This window comes from Microtus pennsylvanicus, chromosome 10 (genome assembly GCF_037038515.1).
Source record: "Microtus pennsylvanicus isolate mMicPen1 chromosome 10, mMicPen1.hap1, whole genome shotgun sequence".
NCBI classification, from domain to species: Eukaryota; Metazoa; Chordata; class Mammalia; order Rodentia; family Cricetidae; genus Microtus; species Microtus pennsylvanicus.
In genome coordinates this window covers 86,652,125-86,673,013 of record NC_134588.1, presented here as the reverse complement: position 1 = coordinate 86,673,013, position 20,889 = coordinate 86,652,125, and the positions used below count along the sequence as shown (strand labels likewise).

The 20,889-nt window shown below is 45.2% G+C and overlaps 1 protein-coding gene across 4 annotated transcripts in view; it reads left to right on the top strand.

The window, feature by feature from the left end:
* Cacna2d3 (calcium voltage-gated channel auxiliary subunit alpha2delta 3) overlaps positions 1-20,889 on the top strand; it is an 812,834-nt gene that overhangs the window by 716,426 nt on the left and 75,519 nt on the right. For all 4 annotated transcript variants that reach the window (XM_075988898.1, XM_075988900.1, XM_075988899.1 and 1 more), the window contains 3 exons: positions 8,413-8,474; positions 9,582-9,626; positions 19,066-19,128. In XM_075988898.1, coding sequence (XP_075845013.1) covers positions 8,413-8,474; positions 9,582-9,626; positions 19,066-19,128 — 170 coding nt within the window. The remainder of the gene's footprint in view (positions 1-8,412; positions 8,475-9,581; positions 9,627-19,065; positions 19,129-20,889) is intronic.

Sequence of the window (20,889 nt, the reverse complement as noted above, 5' to 3'; positions counted from 1 at the left end):
ACATCATGGGTGTCACGTTGATAGAGGTGTCCTTGGCTCCCAACCCTGAATTAGGCTGCAGATGCAAGCTATCTCAGCCTTCCCAGGGCTAACATTGCCCTGGAGGCCACTGAGGTCACCTGCAGTTATGACATGTGACCCTCGGGTGGGTTCTGGTTACCAGATTTAGCAAGTCAAAAATATTTTATCTGGCAATTCTATACATTACTCAGGGAGCAACTTCTTTTCTAAGAAGTGTAGATCTGCGTATTCTGCTGCTGCAGCATCAAAAACATAGAACATCTACATAGCTTCCTCACAAGGTGCTGAGCCGAGCCGAACCCTAGGACTCCCTTTCTACCCACTGCACATGGGGTGGACCCCAAGTCACCATAGTTCCCACACATCCCTATAGGGAAACAGAGCTTGGCAGCTTTGCAATGGACCCAGAGTTTCTCCCGGGAGCTGAATGTCTGGTCAATTCCCCTTTCCTTCTACATGCCCTGTAACATGAGCTTCACAATTGGAGGACTGAGCCATACCCCCGGCCTTGTGGGCTGCCCATGAGAATATTTTTACTGTTGCTTTGTATTAAACACAGTAACAAACGTTCAGCTCAGAGGTGTTTGGCAAATGTATGTCGCCTTTCTATTATGGGTTTTGAAATGTTTAGAAATTTGACCCCTGATTTTGTTATAATGTCTTTGGTGAATGTTATTAGGTGGCGACCTAATAAGAATTATTGACTAGGGACCTATAATATGGAGCTTATAATTTTCTTAATAGGGAATGATTTGTGTAGTCGCGATTAAAATACAATGAAACCCGAGGCTTAAGTGTTTTGCTCTGAAAGGGCGAAGGGATGCGAATCAACTCTTTATGCATTGCCTTGAAATCTCTGTTGAAATTATATTATTTGAAGAGTTTTGTGAGCATAAAATGATCTGACAAAAAACTCTCAATGCCAGGTCCAGCAGCCTTGGAAAGCTGGGGGAATATAGGTTTCTGCAAATGAAGTCTGGAAAATACTTCCAGATTACCTCCGGGGTAAAGAAAAAATTATTATTCCATTCCACAAGTCCTGTTAATTCTTTTCAACATTGATTCAGTCAAGTAATTAGAACCCAAATGGAGGAAGCATGTATAATTGTCATTTATTAGATTTTGCTAACAGTGACGGTTCCCAAGAAACTCTGACCGGAATGAGAAGTGGCCATAAAAGAGGTGTGGGAGCCGAGACACCTGGCCTTCTTCCACATGTCCCCAAGAAGTCAGTCAGGCTCAGACAGTAGGTTGAGAAAATTCTAGATTAAAACAGACTTCCACAGCTATGTGTCTTCAAAGGAAATCCTCCACCATCGTTTTGTCAATTGAGAGATAACATGAGCCCCATCTCTCCTCCCTCCCTTTCAGCACAGACATACATCACACATCTCTTCATTATTTAAAAGCATTACTCCATAGTACGAGAACCTTTACCTCCCACACACCGCAGGGAATGCTTCTGAAGTGAACTATGCATTTGGTAAGGGGGCTAATATTCCAAGTACCTCCTCCCCTTTTATCCTTCTGTTTCTTCATTTGGTATCAGCTAAAATATGCAGTGTGTCTGCCGCTATGAGAGTTTCCCCTTGTTTCTGCAATAACGCCTCCCTCTAAAGATGCGTTTCCAGACCTTCCCAAGATTCTGATGAACACAAACTGCTCCGACCTGTATTTCTCTAAAGCTTGTGGCTACTTGGCCTCATTTACTGACAGTGTTTTAAGAAAACTGTGGGTCCTTCATCCTAAAACCCAGGGGACAGCAAAGCAGCTGCCCCTCCAGACTTTGCAAGGATGCTCTGTTCTCAGTTTCACCCAAATTAGTCCCAGGATTTTGGTTGTCTTCTTCTGCCCAACATTCCATCATGTGATTCATTAAAGCCTTCACATGAAATACTTTGCAGATGAGCTATGTCATAATTCCCATTAAAGTTTTCAGTTGCTATTCCTGTGGGAAGCTCTCTCTCTCTGGACATCCTCAGGCCTCTGGAATAGATGTGCACTGGTGCGGTGAAGAGTTCTCTCCTTCAACACTCCAGTGCCACCAGTGGCCTTATTCCAAAACCTGGGTTTATTGTGAAATCTTCTGAAGTAGTGACATTCCAATTCCTTGTTAGTTCTACTTGCAATTAACTGTTTTGAAAACAAACAAAAGAAAACATTTAAACAAATGTGGCTTGGCTAACAACTATTTTGGTGGACTGTTAATTAAGGCAAGTTGGAACCCCAGTATGCCTGGCTTTTTTTTTTTCTTTTCTCCTATCGCATAGAGCAATCTTTGCCATTGTGTACAAAGGGAGAACAATTCAGGGATACTGTCAAAGTGTGGGCTGGAACTGGATAGGAGATTTTTTTAAAAACATTTATTTATTGTGTATACAATGTTAGAAGAAGGCATCAGATCTCATTATAGATCGTTGTGAGCCACCATGTGGTTGCTGGGAATCCTCAGAACCACTGGAAGAGCAGTCAATACTCTTAACCTCTGAGCCATCTCTTCAGTCCTGGATTTTAACCCAGCATTTATAATAACCATCAATTTGCTTGAAAAGTCTGTCCAGCAGGGAACTGGTTTTTCTAGAGGAGAAAACCTGAGTGGACATTTGGTTCCAGAAATCAAAGTTCTACTCTCAAGAGAGGAGTGGTGTGGGAAACGCTCCTCACCTCTTGCATTTATTATTTTACTACACTTTCATTCTCTATAACAAAGAGATAGCTTCCAATCACGGGTTCAACTCATGGGTCAAAATCTTTGAGAATTTTTCTATCTGTGGTCAGGTGAGCACAGGGAAGCTGCAGGATATGACTCCACTTGTAAGCCACAAAGAAATGATTGTTGTCCTCAATTGTCAGCAAGTACCAAGTCTTTTAAACTCTTGATGCCTGTATACATGGCCAGGGAGCACACAGAGCTGTGTGGTGGCCATGGCAATGATAATAACCCCCTTTAGTCCTGTGCTCTGACTCCTCTGGCCTTGCACTGAATGTGTACCATTCCAGAGGCCCCACCGACACCATCTGCACGGTGGAGCATTCCTCTCGGTCATCCTGAAGAGCTTGCGTGCCATAATCTTATGAACCCTACAGAACATTTCAGTTTACAGACAGTTCGTGTTTATCATGGATGAGTTTTGTGTTTACTATCAACATATGGTTATTAAAGGTGCATCAGTCCTGAGATAGAAGAGAATCAAAGAACCGGAAACACATTGTGCCAATAACGTAACCAATTCTGTGATCCCATGAAATCAGTCTAACACACGTCATATTTTATAGTCTTTTCCTTGCCCCACGTTTTCTTTTTTTCTTCCAGAAATGAGGCAGTGAGACTCTCCTTAAGGAGGAAGGAAGTAAAGTGATGTCCTTGAGGCTCAGAGCAGTAGTCTTAGGAACTGGACTCACCAATTCCCCAACACCACACTTCAGTTAAAATTCATTGATGGTGCTGGGATTGCTTTTCTGTCTCCTGGATGAGCCTTCCAAGTGCATGTGAACCTATTTTACGGCTGGAGGTACAGAGCGTATTTAGAAACGGGGGTGTTTGTTGAAGCTTTCATGCCAGGCCTGGTGAATGCTATTTTATAAACTGGATTTGTGCTCCTCGGGGTAGATTGCACGTTGAGGCCAAGCCTGCAGAAAATGATTTCTAAATGAATACAATATGAAAATGTTATTTTATTTCTAATTTTACATGTGACATTGTTACTTGGTGAGTTTCAGATTACCCTTGAATGCATGTCTATTAACGTGATATGAGATGCAGGCATGATTTCATCTTGAGTGCATTTGAATATAATAGCACTGGAAATGTAATTTGTATTCTCAAATTTTATAAAGCAAAATAAATCAGTCTTGGGGGTGGTAGCCATATTGAGCATATTGCATTAATTTCTTTGGGGGTTTTCTCAAGATAATTAACAATTTCCCCTTGCAGAACCAAGTTGAATCGTGATGGAAGACGTATCTCATCTGAATTCTCAAAGCCCTCCATACATACACCATCCTCATTCCTTTCCCCTCTAGGAAGGAATAATATGGGCAGGGACTTCAGAGAACTTTACCTTCCATCCCTCTTGTGATTGCTGGTTACTGTCCAATAGAACTTTTTGTAAAGGTGAAAATGTTCTAGATTAGTACAGTGACCTTTGGGGGTCACAAAGCTATCATCCTCAGAAAATGTGACTCACGTAACTAAGGAGCCCAGGGATAAATTATATTCACTTTTAGTTTACATAGCCACATCATCAATAGCCATCAATTTTGATAGCACAGAATCCGAGCACCAGAGATAGCTGCCTCCACCTATATTCAAATGAATGGACCACGGGCATTCTAATAGCCAGATAGTCATGAGTGATGCTCTGTGATGACCTCTGTCAGTCCAAGGTTGGATCTCTTCAGTGGTTAGACAGCCCTCCACAGTCTACCAGCCTTGTTATTGTACCTTGCATCGTTACGACAACCAACCCCCTGCCTAGCACTGATTGGGCTTCTGATAGATACAGAAACAAAAAATAGAGGATGGAATTGGGTAAAGGGGGTAAAATGTTATAAGATAGGGTAAAGAGAAAAGTCTAGAAGGAAGACATTCAGGAAAGATCTGAGTTGTATGATGTTGAGCTGGTTTGTACCCATGCCTTATTATCATAATGGCAAGAGTTGCAGAAGCCATCATCTGTATAGTTCAGATCCAAAGAGATGCGTGGGTCTGAGATATTCGAGTATTTCAGGGGAATGAGCTTGTAGATCTTCAGGATGACAATGCTCCTAACAAGTCTGATGGTTTGCTGAATTCTGAAGTCTACCCGCAAATGTTCAGCTCATATCAGGAGGCACATTGGAAAAGATCCTGTGGAATACTGTATGTGGGTATGTTCAGTGTTGTATGCGAAAGCAACCCGTGTTTTTACAATGGAGGTTATGAGCTAGGAGCCCTGAAACATTCTAATCCCATGGAAGTGAGGAATACCGCGGACTCCAGGAAAATATGTTCATGATTTTCTGGACTGTCTAAAAAATTTCAAACCCATGCAATGGTGTTTTTATTTTCTGAGCTCTCCTTGGGATTTGAGTTTCACCAAAGCATTTTCTGCCCTTGTTTTCCTTATTAAATTAGCAAGATCGACTTGAAGCAGAATATACTGTTAGGGCTTGAAATGTTGTTGAAAGAACCAAACAGATGGGCATGAGAAAGACCTCAGGTTCCACTTAGGTTGTGGCGGACGGTGTAAGGAGTGGGCTCGCGGAGGTAAAAATGCTTTCTCTGATAAGAGTTGAAAAGGAAAAACATGTGGAACAAAACAAAGGAAACCGAGTCATGCTTGGCCTCGTGTTTTACCCCTATTGTTTATTGTTTGGTTGTACTCTAAATCATTTCCATGCTTAAGAAATAGTGAACCCTGTGCACCTTTGGCCACAGTTTGTGCACAGTCCTGTGGCCCACTGTTTGGGCCCTGTGCCTGGCATTTGTTCTGCAAGCGTTTGAGTGGGTGTTCAAAACTCCCAAGCTGGTCCTGCTGCTTCTGTATGTACCTTTAGTCATACCTACAGCAAATGCCAGTGGTGGTTTTGCTGTGAAGGGGCAGACCGTAAATGCTTAGGCTCTGTGGGCCATTCTGTCTCTGCTGTAATGCCTCAGCTTTAGCATTATAGGCCCAGACAGTATGTAAACAAATGACTGTTCCAATAAAACTTTATTTACAAAACATGGCTAGATTGGGCCCTGAGCTAATCCCCAGCCTATGGGGAAGTCTTCATATGCCTTGGACTAACACCCAGGTCTCTGTGCCTTCTCTTTTCAATCCTCAGAGCCCCATGGTCTTAAAGACTCCCTGCCTTTGCTCGTGCTGTTTCCTCCGTTTAGATTCCTGTTTCCTCTTGATTCCTATTTTGCCTTGAGTTAGATTTCCTTGCCATAACATGCACAGATCCCTTAGCCCACTTCATATCCCAGAATCATTTGCTTCTGCCTATAGTGCAGCCCTTACCATGGAGCTATTTCTCAGCAGGATGCTGACAGGGTTAGTGATCCCATTTCAAGTAGCACCCAACACAGAGCTTAGCACAGTGAAGGTCAGCGGGGGGGGGGGGGACATCATAAACTCAACCAACCAATGTGATTATGAGTCTCTGAATCATAGAGAAGCATTCAAAAGTCTAGATGAAAACCCTGGAAGTCCAAATGTGATATAGGAGCCAACGCTATGCTGCTGGAGTTGGCATGGGGGGTAGCCAGCAGGAACATAGCCATGTGCAACTGGGCAGACAAGTTACCCTCAGAATCCTAGGATCTCTGGACAGTAGCCTTTTGGCGCAGAGGCGAATGAGCCAGAGGAGCGGTGTCTTGGTTAGGGCATCAAGCCTAGGGCAAGGATGCAGATCATTGGAGAGAGATCAGAGAAAGTCGGCCTGCCTGTATGATTAATGGGGCAGAGGAACTGACTCATAAGGAAAGATTAAATTGCCTTGAGGAGATGGGGTGCAGGACCAATAGAGGCAGATGATAGCAGACTCCAAGTATGTGGGATGGATAAACAGCCTGGAGGGAGCAGCTAGATTCATTAGGGAGGTGAATAAGGGGTCCTGCCAGAAGATGGGAGGGTGCTCCGAAAGGGCACCGCTGGGGAAACACGGGAGGTGGCAGGCAGTAAGACAACTCTGAATGGTTGGAAGGAGAAACACTATGGGGAGGTTGCTGTGCACTGACTGTTCAGGAATTCCTGTGTTCTCATCCTATAGGATGGGAATTCTCATTGCAGCTTGTCACGCTCTTGACATTAGAGTTTCTCAGTGCCAGGGCGGGCAGCTGGCGAGCTATAAAGAAGAGGACAGAAAGTCTCCTTGCTCCTCCTAGGTACCAGTCGCCAGCTCGAGCAGCAACATTGAGGCCCTCTTCTCTGAAGTCAGTTGCTGTCGGCTCCTACCGGACTTTTGCAAAACCACAAGTGCTTGTCCCAAGCTTTTTTATAGTAAAGGATACAGCCCTTGACTCTTGGTACACCTGAGCAAATCCCAGCTGCGTGTTAGTATGCTCCCTGCTTTAGCCTGGTAGGCATTTTGAAAGACGCTTTGTCTCTGAAATGCTACAAATGTCCCCCAGACTCCAAGATCATTTTCCCTGCATGGGAAGCTCAACCAGGGGCCCAACTCTGCTATTAGGTCTGTAGAGTCAAGGTGCTAAAGACTCCAGAGAAAAACTATGCCTCAATTTACATCTCCATTAAGTCTGAGCTATGTGACCTTCACAAGGAGAGGAAGATACCCTGGCATAGGTGCTTTTCCTTAGAGCTCCCAGGGGATTCCATTCTGTTGGGAACCAACTGTGAACAATGATTGACTTAGTTAGAGTCCTCGTCTTTCTCTGTAATTCCAACTACACTATCACCCGTGAGATTATTTTTTGTTTTTAACTATTTGCGTTTTCTCTTGGTGTTGTTATTATTTGGTTTGACGTTATCATCGGTGTTGAAGGAAAGATAAATAGCACACAGGCAATGTACAACATCATGGCAAACCCTGGAAAGGCCTTGCACTGGGGTACAGGCTACCCCAGCCTCCCCACCCGCCAATCCTGCTGAATCATTCTTTGAACTCCTGTGAAGTATTATTACCATCTGATGAGATTTGGGCCCTGACCGTTTCGCTTTCTAAGTTATGCTGACGTGGCTTTCTGGGCAGACATATGACGAGCCTGTTCATGGGCTGGTTGTAAGCTTCCACCGACTGCCACGGCCTACAATTCCTTTCCTCTCAGTGTCTGTTGCTGCAGCTAGCTTTTACTGTTGCGTGAGAAAGGCAGAAAGATTTCTATAGACATACAGAGCTGTATATTCCGTCTACCTCCTGGGGAAGATGTGCACTGGGGCGTGGGTCTAGGGTCCAGTGAAGCCAAGTCACAGTCCTAGAAAGTGGCTGCCTTGCAGATACCAACCTCATGACTGCTGCCTTTCAGATGGTTTGTCTCTAAACAAACAGACAAGGAAAAAAAAAAAAACACCATGCAGAATATATTGGGTCCCGAAAGTCACAGCGGAGAAAAGAACTAAAGAGATATTTAGCTACTGGGTATCTTTTTTTTATGACAAATGTCAGTCAGCTTGTGGTGGTGCCACAAATAGATGAAATTTAGGAACGCATACTGAAGAAACACCGCTATAAGGAACACCGACTTCAGTTTGTGACTGTGTTCTGAGTGCAGGGACTCTTGGGACTCCCTGACCTGTAAGAAGAAAGGTCAGTGCTATAAGGTCGTAGGTGTATGGATGGATCACTGTTAGTTTGTTCTGGTATGTTTACGTCAGCTCTCGCCATGACAGAGAATTTCCCATGACAAACTGAAATAGTTGTGTAAAGGGATCTCTGATGTTTTGTTTTATTTACGATCTATCCCAGCTGTAGGCATTCAGATGAAACTCGAATTCTTCCAGAGGAAGTTCTGGACTGCCAGCAGACAGGTAAGTGCTCCCTGGCATCCCGCAGCATTAGCTGCGCTGTTGGCGCACAGGTGTCTCTGTATGGGGAGCTGGTTCTGGCAGTGCCAGATTTCTGGTGAACGTTGGTGAAATGGATTGCCGGCTCCTCAGAGTACCATTCATTTCCAGTACAGATCAGGCTGCCGGCATGTTAGACGCCACAGGCTGGGCAGAGCAGGAGATTTGCTCCCAGGGACCGTTGGGATGAGGCAAGGAGGAGACTGGCTTTATAGAAAGAGTTTCTCTCTTAATATTGGGGTCTTTTGTTATTCCAGGGCAGGTTTATTCCAGTCACATGTGATGTCCAGCTTGTAATTTGTGCTTCTTCTTATCACCCTGTAGAAGGCCATCATATGACCTGCTTTGTTGAATCAAGCATCTGCCTTTCTGGCTCAAAGACTTCAAGGGGCTATTGCCCCTTGGGAAATCTTCCAAAAGCATTCTTCCCCCTTGCTGTGTTGTTTGAACTAAGACATCCCAGGGGCGTCTGCCCAATACTCAACAGAAATGGAGAAATGGCAACCACTAAGTTGCTTCTACCTGCCCAGTTATAAATGGTAGAAGTATATTTCCAACGAAAATGGAATCAGCATACAAAAAGCAAGTGAGCAATTCCATATTTAATGTGCAATAGTCACAATATGGAATCAACCTAGAGACCCACCAAAGGATGGATGAATAAGGAGCTTATCATTTCTTAAATTATGATATGATAGGAAACTACAAACTAAGAACATAAACAAGAGTTTCCTTTTAAAGTCATTGAGAAATAGTTTTAAATTAAATAATGACATAATTATATCTTTTGTTACCAAAAGATCTGAAATCTTTAGGAGATATCATCAGTGTTGAATGACAACATAATTTAGAGGTGTGGAAAAGAGCCAGCCCTCCCCACATTGTGTCTTTGATACTATGATTCTGAACTGTGCGCACTCCAGAGAGTACAGCCAAGTCTCATCTAGAAACATTCCCTTAGGATGAAACCTGGTACTTACATCACAGGCCATGACCTCCATAGCTAGGCAGCAGCCGCATCAAATGCTGGGATGACCCAGTAATATGGCTCCTTGCTTCCTTCCCCCACAGTGTGCCTCCCTGGATGGCAGATGCTCCATTAGCTGCGATGATGAGGTAAGGTGGCCTCCTGGCCATGGTCCTAGCCAAAGGGGAGTGTTAAACGGTGCATTCTGACAGAAGGAATGCTGCAGTGTATAGAGCCAGGTCTGACACATCACTCTGGGCCAGCCTCCAGACACACACACACACACACACACACACACACACAGAGGGGGGGGGGGGAACATTTGTTTCATCCCTCTATCCCCAATTAAATTAAACATAGTTTGGTTCTGAGAGCCAGAGAAATACATTTTCGATATTTCCTGGACTGTGGTATTGGAATGCTGGTGTTCTATTTACAGGAAGTAATATACATTACTCCCACTTAAAGATCGCAGGAGAGCCTACAGTTTTGTCTCCATGCCTCATCTTCTTCCCACCATCAGAACCCTAGGTGAACTAGGTAGAGCTATTGGCTCTTTTTCCAGGCAAGAAATCAAAGATGAAGCAGGCCAAGGTGGTGTGTGGCTGTAATCCCAGAACCCATCCAAGAGATGGTGGCAGGAGGGGCATACTGAGTTCAACGTCAGCCTGGTGTAGTAAGAAGGCCGCTAGTTAGTTCCCTGCTGCTTAGCCCCAAACTAATCACACAGAAACTGTATTATTTAAACCACTTCTTGGTCCCTTAGCTCTAGCTTCTTCTTGGCTAACTCTTACATATTAATTCAACCCATTATATTAATCTATATTATTTTTATTAATTGCCATATGGCTGTGGCTTACCGGCTAAAGTTCAGGTGTCTCTCTCTGGTGGGGGGCTACATGGCTTCTCTCTGACTCTGCCTCCTTTCTCCCAACATTCAGTTTAGGGTTCCCCATCCCTACCTAGCTCTGCTACAGGCCCGACGTAGTTCCTTTATTAAACAATGATATTCACAGCATACAGAGGGGAAACCCACATCAGACTGGTCTGCCGAGAAAGTTCCTGGCCAGCTGGGACCATGTCATGAGACCCTGGCAGAAAGAAAGGGCTTGGCCATGGGATTAAAGGAGTGGAAGGAAATAAAATGAGCAAAAATCCAATGAGATAAATGATTGGTTTGGTTCATTTTGTATAATTAGTGAGCTGTAAATGTAGAGCTGCAAACTCTGGACTCACAGTTTTTCACTCAAACATGCCATTTCTACCTAAGATTATTCCATCTTTCCCCCTTCCCCACCTTCCCTTGGAGGTAGGAATTTGAATCACTTGGGTCAGCAATGGAAGAAATTAATGTGTCACTGTCTTAAACCTGCCCATTGTGCTGAATCACGGTGGCCTTTCTGCTTCTGCTTAGGTTGCCTCTCCTTCTCTCTGCTTCAGCTAAAAATCAATCAATCCCTCAACTAAACTTTATAATCAGATATTTACAGGTCCTTCTTGTTACCCCAAGGATCTCAGGAACATTTACCAAACATAATTCCAACCCAGAAAATATAGGCTAGGAGTAGAGTTTTAAAAAGTAGGCAAATGGAAAACAAGAGCATCATTATAAAAGGGAGTCCAGGAATGAGTTAGAACAACAACAGCAAAAGGTTTGATTCCCAGAGGTCTAGCGGCCAGCTTAAAAGAAAAACTGTTACCATAACACTGTCATTGTATGAGTCACCATATCCGCAGAGCAAAAGCCAGTCTGCCATGTTTCCAGCAGAATCCCAACTTTTTCTGACCATCCGATCAAAACTAATTTCCCCCGAGGAATGATCAACACACCTTTTCCGTAAACTTGGGGATAACTTTCACATGGTAGGCATGAGGGCTTAGAGTTCCCCTCTGCCTTTAAGACACCTCATCATGTTAGGACCAGATGTTGGGTTGAACTCCATCCTCTGCCTCCCTGGAGTGCTCAGATGGCACTAAAGGGTGTGTCGCAGACTACAGGGGGATTGCTGCAAATCCAAGCTGCAGTAAGAGAAAGGAGAACAGTTGGTTCACTAGCTGGATGGAAGGATGGATGCTCGTTTGGAAACTTGTTCAGATGAAAGCGTGTTTGGTTGCACGTTGGCAGAGTTGTTTAAACGGGTCATGAACACAAGAGGTGGTATTTTTTCTTTACAGCTCACACTGCCTAGGTGTATTCCCTACATAAAAACAAGTGAAGGCAGAGCTTCACCTGAGTGTGGAAACATCCGCTGTGCTGGTTGCCTCCTGACTGCTAGTGTGGGTGGTAGGTGGTATAGCGTGGTGTTTAAAGCTACAAGCCACAGAGTTAAACTGTTGTGATTCTAACTAGGGCTCGGAAAGTACGTAGCAATGTGACCTTGAGCAATTTTCCAAGCATTTCTGTGCCCCTGCTTCTTCAACCAGATGGTGGGTGTAGAAATATCCAGAGCTGCAGTGAAGAATGCGTGGGAAGGTAGGAACGACTCTGCCGTATCTCCTAGAAAAGGCACACACTCACTGCTGCTAGCCGTCAATCAGAAATGTGCCCCAAACTCTTCTTCCGGTAGAGTGGTGACTCACCTGGGCCTGGAGTCCCAGGTGACAATGGCACACACACTAAGGCACCACAAACACGGGCTACAATGCCCTTATTAGTACCAAGCTCATTCTCTTATGCCTACGAGAGATACCCATGTCCTGAAGGGTCACATACTTTGTAAAGTAAGCCTTAAATTGACCCCACCCCCTGTGTTAGGTATATTGAGTCTGATGTTCATGGCCCACCCTACACTTTGAGCTTTTCTTTCATTTTTCTTTTGGCTCTTACGTTTTGGCTCTAGGCAGCCAATTCATATCACTTTAAATGGGAAAGCTAGCCCTGACTTCCCACTTCGACCTAGTGCCATTTTTTTTTTTCACAAAAATGCTCTTTTTGTGACTTTTAATTTGACCAATGGAGGCTATCTTATATCCTTTCTCTTCCCCAGTTGGCCTTAAATCATCAAATCCCATATTAAAATTAACTTCAAGGCTCATTCTGAAGCCATGATTCTGTCTGTGCCACCACACTGAGAATGGTCCACTTTCTTAGACTGCTCAGACACACAGTGACTAAGGGACCCTACATCTTCTTTGTCTCCCCATCAGTACACTCTGGGCCCCAGCGAGTGTGTGCTGTCAGGGTGGCTGGGGTATGTGGACAGACATATTTATACCTTGTAGGAGGGCATCTTAGGTTGCTAGGAAGTGCTGTAAGCATGTGATTGGCAGGACCCAGTCATGGGAATGAGGAAGAGTTCTAAGGTGCTCCAGTCCACAGAGGGTGAATGCCCACTTCAGAGCCTTTGGAAGAACTCTTCAGGCATGGACACATTCACTCATGAGATGTTGACTAGGTCCTTCTTGGGAGGAAGTACCTGGCTGACCTCAAAGGGCGGAGTAGGAAGACTACTTCCATGGTACTTTTTGGGTAGGAGGAGAGATACACATACGATTTTACCAACCAAGACGTATGCTGTGGAGAGCTTGACACAGCAGTCAGACTGATATTCAAATCAATAGAAGATGGAGAAAGGAAGGACATTTGGAAATGGTGTCCAATGCATGAGAAAGGATGTACAGGCAGATAATATTCCTGCAAGGACACCAGGCTTACAAAGAAGGCATGGTTGACACTGAGGACAGAAAGACCATGCTTACCTCCTGTTTCTATACCCAGCAGTACAGTGACGTTTTTGCCCACTCACCTGTCCATCATCCCCAGCACTTATGGACAGCACCAGTACTCTGCAGAGACAGAGGAGGGTTAATGGCTGCGCTGTGAGAAGTCAAAATCTTCATCATCAGTGTAGCTCTATGCTTCTTCCAAAGAGACAGAGATTGGCGCGGGCTATGAATCACCGAGACTTTTTGAGTATTGGTAGGAATGTCCTCTGGTATATGAAAAATGCCTTGAATGAAGACAGAGATGAACAGGGCTACATTCAAGCAACTGGATCCTTCCATATCTGGAGACAACCAAGATGCTGAGTTTGTAAGTCAGAGGATCGTTCAATAGCTAGTATGAGAAGGGTCATAGATGAATCCTACCAGACATGACTTTTGGGGGTTACCCCTTTGCAAGTGGTGATTTTAAATTATTGTTTCTCCTTTTCTTTCTACCTCTGTATGTCTGTATATTCCCCCCCCCCTCTCTCTCTCTCTGTGTGTGTGTGTGTGTGTGTGTGTGTGTGTGTATGTGAACACTGAAGGCCTTGGTTGATGTCAGAATCAAAAATCATCTTGGCTTGATCCTCTGCTTAATTCACTGAGGCATGGTCTCTCAACCAAACTTCGGGCTCATTGATAATAGACGGTATCTCAAGCCAGCTCTATCTGTAGCTCCCCCTCTGTCTCTGCCTTGTGAGGCTGGAATTAAAGAAGAGCTTCCATGCCTACCCAGCATTTACTTGGCTTCTGGGGAATCTGAGCTCCCCTCCTCATCCATGTAAAGCAAGCACTTTAACCACCGTGCCTTCTCCACAGCCCAGAATTTGGTTTCTTGATTTGATAGTTGGTCTATAATGAGAAGACACAACAAGTAATGGGGAAGGCAAGGCAGCCAACTTCACAGTGACACCGTGGGAATCCGACTGGGGGACCTGGAGAAAAAAGTCCTGAGGAATGATACTTCCCTGGGCTGGAGACTCAGGAATCCAGGCCTCCCCCTCAGATACAAGATCTTTCTTTCTCTGTCTGTCTGTCTGTCTGTCTGTCTCTCTCTCTCTCTCTCTCTCTCTCTCTCTCTCTCTCTCTCTCTCTCTCTCACACACACACACACAATCAAAACTGCAATGCTACACAGTGCTGAGTTCTTAAGTGAATTCCACCAGTCAAAACAAACAGAAGGCATCTTCCAAAACAAACAGCACGAAGCCCCACCCCAACCCCAGGACCTCCTATTTCGAACTTTGCCAGGCTTCTCATTCTGATAAACTGTAACACTGTGGCATGTGGATGCTCAGAAAAGGAGGAATAGTAGGTAACCAGTCTTCACTGGTGTGTGGATATTATACATTCTGTAATTGAAGGTCTTGCTAGTCACCAGCCTTCCTTCACATGGGCATCCTGTAACACACGGGCCTTCTCTCTCCCCCAAGGAATTGCAGTAGCTGCCTTTCCACTTCCTAGAACCCCCAGGTGTTGTTCAAGGTCACGCTGATAGCAACGGTGAGAGCCTTTGCTTCCAAAGCTGGTATCTCAGCCAGGCTTGCTAGTGCCTTCCAGAGAGCACTGAAATTGGCGCTATGCCTTCTCACTCCCCATCAGCCTTTCCTTCCAACCTGCAGCTTCTCAGTTCCCACACAAGGATTTTCTAGTGTATAAGCTGGGTGTGTGCCTCAGTCAACTTGAATCAAATTCTCGGAGCAATACTGAATCAGCAAATCATTGCAGAAAGGTTAAAACAAACAAACCAACAAAGCCTTCTTTTTGTCCCTCGCTCTCCTTTTTTTTGACTCCACACTTGAAGACTGGCCTCATCCTGCCACGTCCAACATGCCTGGGGGAGAACATATTACCCCGTGTCTCAGAAATATGAAGCTCTGGATCTCCCCAAGCCTTCGTCCTGTTAGTAGACCCTTGGGGACACAGTGACTTGCAGATAGCTCCTAAGATACCAGGGTTCATTTAGGGGGAGTGGGGTGAAGAGGTTAAGCTAGGGAGATATTCCTAGTTCTTTTCACTGGAAAGGCAATTGAACCATATTTACCATAAAACGACTGATCAGACATGATGGTGGATAATTTCATCCCAGCCGTTTCCCACACCTAGCACTGGATGCTCTCCTTCCAAGTGTGCACTCTAGGCTACTGTACCCATTGGCTATAATTTAACTCACGGCTGTTTAGCTGTTTTAGGGGGTCATATGGTCACTAAAATTGCCTTTCAGCATTTACAGGTAGACAGCATAGCATTCAAAACGCAATAATACCTACCAGATCCAATGGCCTAGGTCTCCATCAACGAGCAACACCACTGAGCAACTCAGCATTCTGCTTCTGGTCTGTGACTTCCTTGGTGATTGGTCAGCCCCACTGTTGACAGCACTTGCTTCTTGCCGAATGAGGTGGCCAGACATTTTTATACTCGGCAGAACTTTGAAATTCAAACTTGACCGTGAACCAGTCCAACAAGGCATGTCCTCTGCTGCCAGCTCCTATCCTGGTGTCCTCACAGAACCGGGAAAGGGTACACCTAAAAATGGTAACAGGATACGTGGTCCAAGGAGGAAACATTCATGTCCTCGTGGAGCCCTTGTTCTCGGTACAGAGGAAACGGATGTGCCCAGCAGTACACGCCAGCTGGAGTGTCGCAAGCAGTATGTGATGTGCTGGGACCTCCTGGTTCTCCTTTCTGTCCCTATCTGGTAGGATGTAGACTGAATCTGACCTTGGTCAGAGCATCAGCTAGTGCTTATGAGAATTCTAGCCTGCCTTTGGCTTGTTTGTATTAAGCAGGATGATTAAGCAGGACCCAAGGCCCTAACTATGTCTTCCCAAAGGGGGACAAGCCAGCCAGTAGTAGGAAGCAAAGGTCTGAGGTCACAGAGCCCTGGGTTCACATCCCATGTGCTCATTTGTGTGACTCTGAGCCTTGGCTTTCTTCTCTGTCCGAGGGGACCTTTCTTTTCCTGGCCAGCGTCTAAATGTCATCTTATATGAGGAGAGCTTGCCTTTCCTCTTCTTTCTCTTCTTCCCCTGCCACTTCTGCAGTTTTCCTCCTTGTCTTTATAACCATAATTTGTGTGTGTGTGTGTGTGTGTGTGTGTGCGTATAGTAATCTCTTCACCAAGGCTTGCCATTCTTCACTTTGTGACTTGTTCATTTTTGTAAAATAAAAAATTTAAAGTGGCCAGGCAGTGGGGTGCACATACCTGTAATCCCAGCACTCAGGAAGCAGAAGCAGGTGGATCTCTGTGAGTTTGAAGCCAGCCTGGTCTACAGAGTGAGTCCAAGGACAGTCAAAGCTATACAGGGAAACCATGTCTTGAAAAACCAAAAGGGGAAAAAAATTAAAGTGGAGCTAGCTGGGGAAATGACTCGGTGGGTAAGAAAACTTACTGTGCAATTATGAAGATCTGAGTTCAAATCTCAGCACCCAAGTCAGAAGCGAAGCAGGGGGTCATGATAGAGACAAGCTGGAGCTTCCTAGCCCACCATCCTAGACAGCACAGTGAGCCGCTGATTCTGTGAGACCTGTCTCTGGGCAGAGAGTAGTGCCGTCCGCTGGCTTCAGCGCACATGCGCATGCCCCATACAAATATGCCACACACCACAGACTCTAGATTAAAAAGCAGCTCTCCGCTCAGGTGTAGAGCTCTCAGTCTGTGTTGTCTGCCTCAGTAGAGAGCAGGGCTTTGGGAGGAGCGTGTCACATCCCTAAGATGCTAGCGCCCTCCTGTCACACCTCTTCCCAGCCAACACGGCCACTGTGAGGACAACAGAAAGCCAGATCGGCAAGAGCAGATGTGTTGATCTGACGACAAGATTTAGTGAGGGCTTGTTCTGAGGAAGAATTATGGACATATGTTTATTTTTAAAAAAAAATTGAGTATAGCTGCAACTCTATTTTCCAAAGAAACAAAGTAGGGAATGGGGCCAGTGTGGTAACGGGGTCTCTGTGATTCCCATTCTTTGGAAAGCAGTGTCTTTGGAAGCATTTCCATGCCTCCTCTACGGTGATAGTTTTTTTTTTCTGACCCATCATGGAGTTCACAGGAAACTGAGGCAGAGACTATGGGAGCGTCAAACTGTCTGTGCACCTGGGCAGAGATGCCTGATGGGTAAATGAATATGGAATTCAGTTCTGGAATCAGTAAACATTGCCTAACTGAATGGCATGGGCTAAGTGCTTTGGGGATGTGTGCCTCTGCAAAATGAGCATCATAATGTTGGAATCAGTCAGGACGTGGACCCAATGTTAGCGGAGCTGTCTGTCACTCACAGCCAATAATCCCAGTGCGGGTGTTCAGAATAACGTTCTACAACACTGGGCATGCGAAAGCCCAGACAATAGTCACAGTGCACCCAGAGCACTGAACTATAACTCAGGTGATCTGCAAACAAATTCCAACTACATTTAATAATAAACCTACATAAAGCTCGTGGCAACCATCTCAGAAGTACAGCTTCAGGAGACTGCTTCCTTTATGATGCCTGCTGAGCAGGCCTAGAGTGATTATGATCCTCGGCAAGATGGAGGTAGTGTTCCTAAAGCCAAGAGCTTCTGCCGACGGCAAGAGTCTGAAGAGGCAGGGAGTCTCCGTCTGAGCCCTTGCAGAAAGCCAAGCTCTGCCATTCATCTAAACATCTAACCCTGCTTTAATCCCAGAACTCTGGAGGCAGAGACAGGCGGATCTCTGTGAGTTTGAGGCCAGCCTGGTCTACAAAGCAAGTTCCAGTACATCCAGGGCTACACAAAGAAATCCTGTCTTGAAAAAAAAATAAAAAAAAATGAAAAAACCAAAATAACAACAACAACAACACAAAAACAAACTAAACAAAACAGAGCTCTCGCTGTGCTTTCGCGTCCTGTGCACATGCCAGGACTGAGAAGCCCAGAGAAGAAGTATAAGCCAGGTCACTCTGACTTCTTCACTGCTGTTCTTTCAGTCTGGCAAAACCGATCCTGTGCCTAGGCCAGTGTCCCAGCACATACCAGTCTGGTGGTGGCCTGGAGCTAAGCGGAATTTAGCTCAGGGTAAAGATATGTTACAAATTAAATGTTGCTATCCGTGTGTAAAGCTGCAATAAATAGAAACCCAGTTGCATCAAGGATGGAATTAAGCCTTAAGTTTGAACTCCACAGAACTGTAATTAAATCTTTGCCTGTAGCAAGCCATTCAGGGGAGATTAAAGGAGCGTGGGGGAAGTAGGGGTTTGTTTGCCTTACCTTGCTCCCCACAATTTATAAGTCTGAGCTACCAAAAGCTAGCGACCCTGCCCCCTCATCCAGCTCCCAATTAAAAACACAGTTTGAAAAGTTTAAGGAGGCCCGAGGGGCCCCTTTTGCAGAAGGCTGCCCCTTCCCCCATGCCTCCGTCCATGAACAAATTAAAAAGTATTACCTGGTCCCCTGATGGCCCCCGAGCTGACACGGTGTTTTCATTAATACATCATTAGAGTAACGACATTGTGCTGGCATTTGAATTTCCAAATGGCCGGCACTGCTGCCGCTACAAATAAAGGCCTGAGAGTCTCTGAACACTTTCTTCCCAGGAAATAGTCAGGTCTTCTAGAGGGAACGCAGAAGACAAGCTTCATCATTTTCTGTGGGTATCCATTGTATCCCAAACCTTGTCGTCTGAGGTAGTTTCTCTTAGTTTGTTTCATTGTCTCAACTCCCTTAGTTTTGCAGCGTCAACCCTGGGGTTACTTTAACCATGACCTTAACTCCCAGAACCAGCAAGTATTCTAAATTCCCTGAATTCAACTGCCCTCCTCCCTCACAAAAGGGGGGAGGGTTCATTTCTCCGAGTCTGGAAATACGTCATTTTGTGTAAAAGCCTGTCTGAGGCCTGAAGGTGAAATGTGCTTTCTGCTTTTCTAGACTGTGAACTGTTACCTCATAGACAATAATGGATTCATTCTGGTGTCTGAAGACTACACGCAGGTGAGTGAGGACGCCCTCCCCAGCTCCATGAAAGTGGACCAGATGGCTCTTGGGCCAGGATGGGGACAAACTCTGGAGTTACGATGGGTGATAATGGTCTATAAGTAAGAGGCAATAACAGATCCTAAACCTCGTTTCTCTCTATCACAGCCTACTTTCTCAGGCACTCTCAGAGTGTCCTTTTACCACCTGGTGGGGAGCTGGTAGGGAGGCAGAGCCCAGCTCTGCTCCGGTATTCCTAAATGCTAAACTTACTGAATTCTCTGCCTCAGAGTTGTCTGAGCTACAAAAGAAATTTTGCCGGGGGGGGGGGGGAGGGCGCTGGGGTGACAGCTCAGTGGGTAGAGCCTTTGCTTGAGTTCAAATCCCGAGAATCCATGTAAAGCTGGGTGCCACTGTGCGCATCTGAAGTCAATGTGCTCCTTTGGTAAGATGAGTAGCAGAGACAGGAAAGTCCTGGAAGTTTAGACATGTGACCAACAAAGAATGACAGTTTGGACAAGGTGAAAGGCAATCATCAATACCCAAGGTTGTCCTCCGTTTTCAATACCTATGCGGTGGCACGTGCAGGCACCCATATTATGTATGGATAGATGGATGGATGGATGGATGGATGGATGGATGGATGGATGGATGGATGATAGAGATAGAAATATATACTTAAAAACATGTGCATGCATGTGTTTATGAACACATATTCATACAATACCCACACATGTGCATGTACATACACACATACAGAGGCATTCACACACAATGTAGATTTTTAAGACAAATTTTTGCCTGAAGAGTAGAGGTGCTTTCAAGAGTTGAGACAGCTTTGAAGTGATGGTTTTCTTCCTTCTAATATTTAACCTTCATGCACACCCCCATATACACATGAACTTTCTTTAAAATTGTCTGAAACCCTTTTAGGAGTCAACTTATGCGATAGGTCCATTTGCGCTCAGTGAATTAGTTCATTGTTTTCCAGCATGGCTCTGTAAGATCTGAGCGCTCTGTTCATTTAGAAACAGTAACTTCGGAAAATGGGGAACTGGATTCCCTTTCTGCCCATCTCTCTAAGTGTTTAAACGTACGCTAGATTCGTAATGCTACAGTCTCAGTAGTGAGAATCAGGGGCCATTGGACCATTAGTCCACGCGAGGTAAGAAAAATGAGCCTGTGAAACAAGGCCTGTGTCTGAGACAACTGGAAAGTCTGTCAGCCTACAGTAGTAACATGCCCATTTAACTCAGAGGAACATGGGGATAGCGATGAACCTGTGGGGCCAGAACGCAGAGTCCTTGCTTGAGAGGAGTTCTGTCCTTGTCCCAAGTCACCCACACGGGACTGAGGTAAAACTTGGTTATGGACTCAGGAGGGATGGAATGCCTTCTTCCCACAGTAAACCCTGGCCTGGCCAGAAACCTGAGAGAAAGCTATGGCTCCTGCAGGAAACCGGCCCTCCCTGGAAGAGGGAGGCCGCCAGCCTGTTCAGTTCGGGCTTGTTTGATGTTGTCTGGCTTCCTCCACCCCAATTAGGATAATTCTTCTCCATCTGACAGCCAGTCCCACCGACACTGGTGTATTTACACACATGAAATAAAATGCCCTTCTTGCTCACAGTGGGGACACATGCCCACAGAACATGTGCGCGTTTCCAAAGTCTCTTGAGTGGAAAAGGAAGTGCTTGATATTCATTAAGAGAAATGTTTCCTTCCTCCTCCTTTCCTTCCTCAGTATTTGTACTGAGTTTGGAAACACACACACACACACACA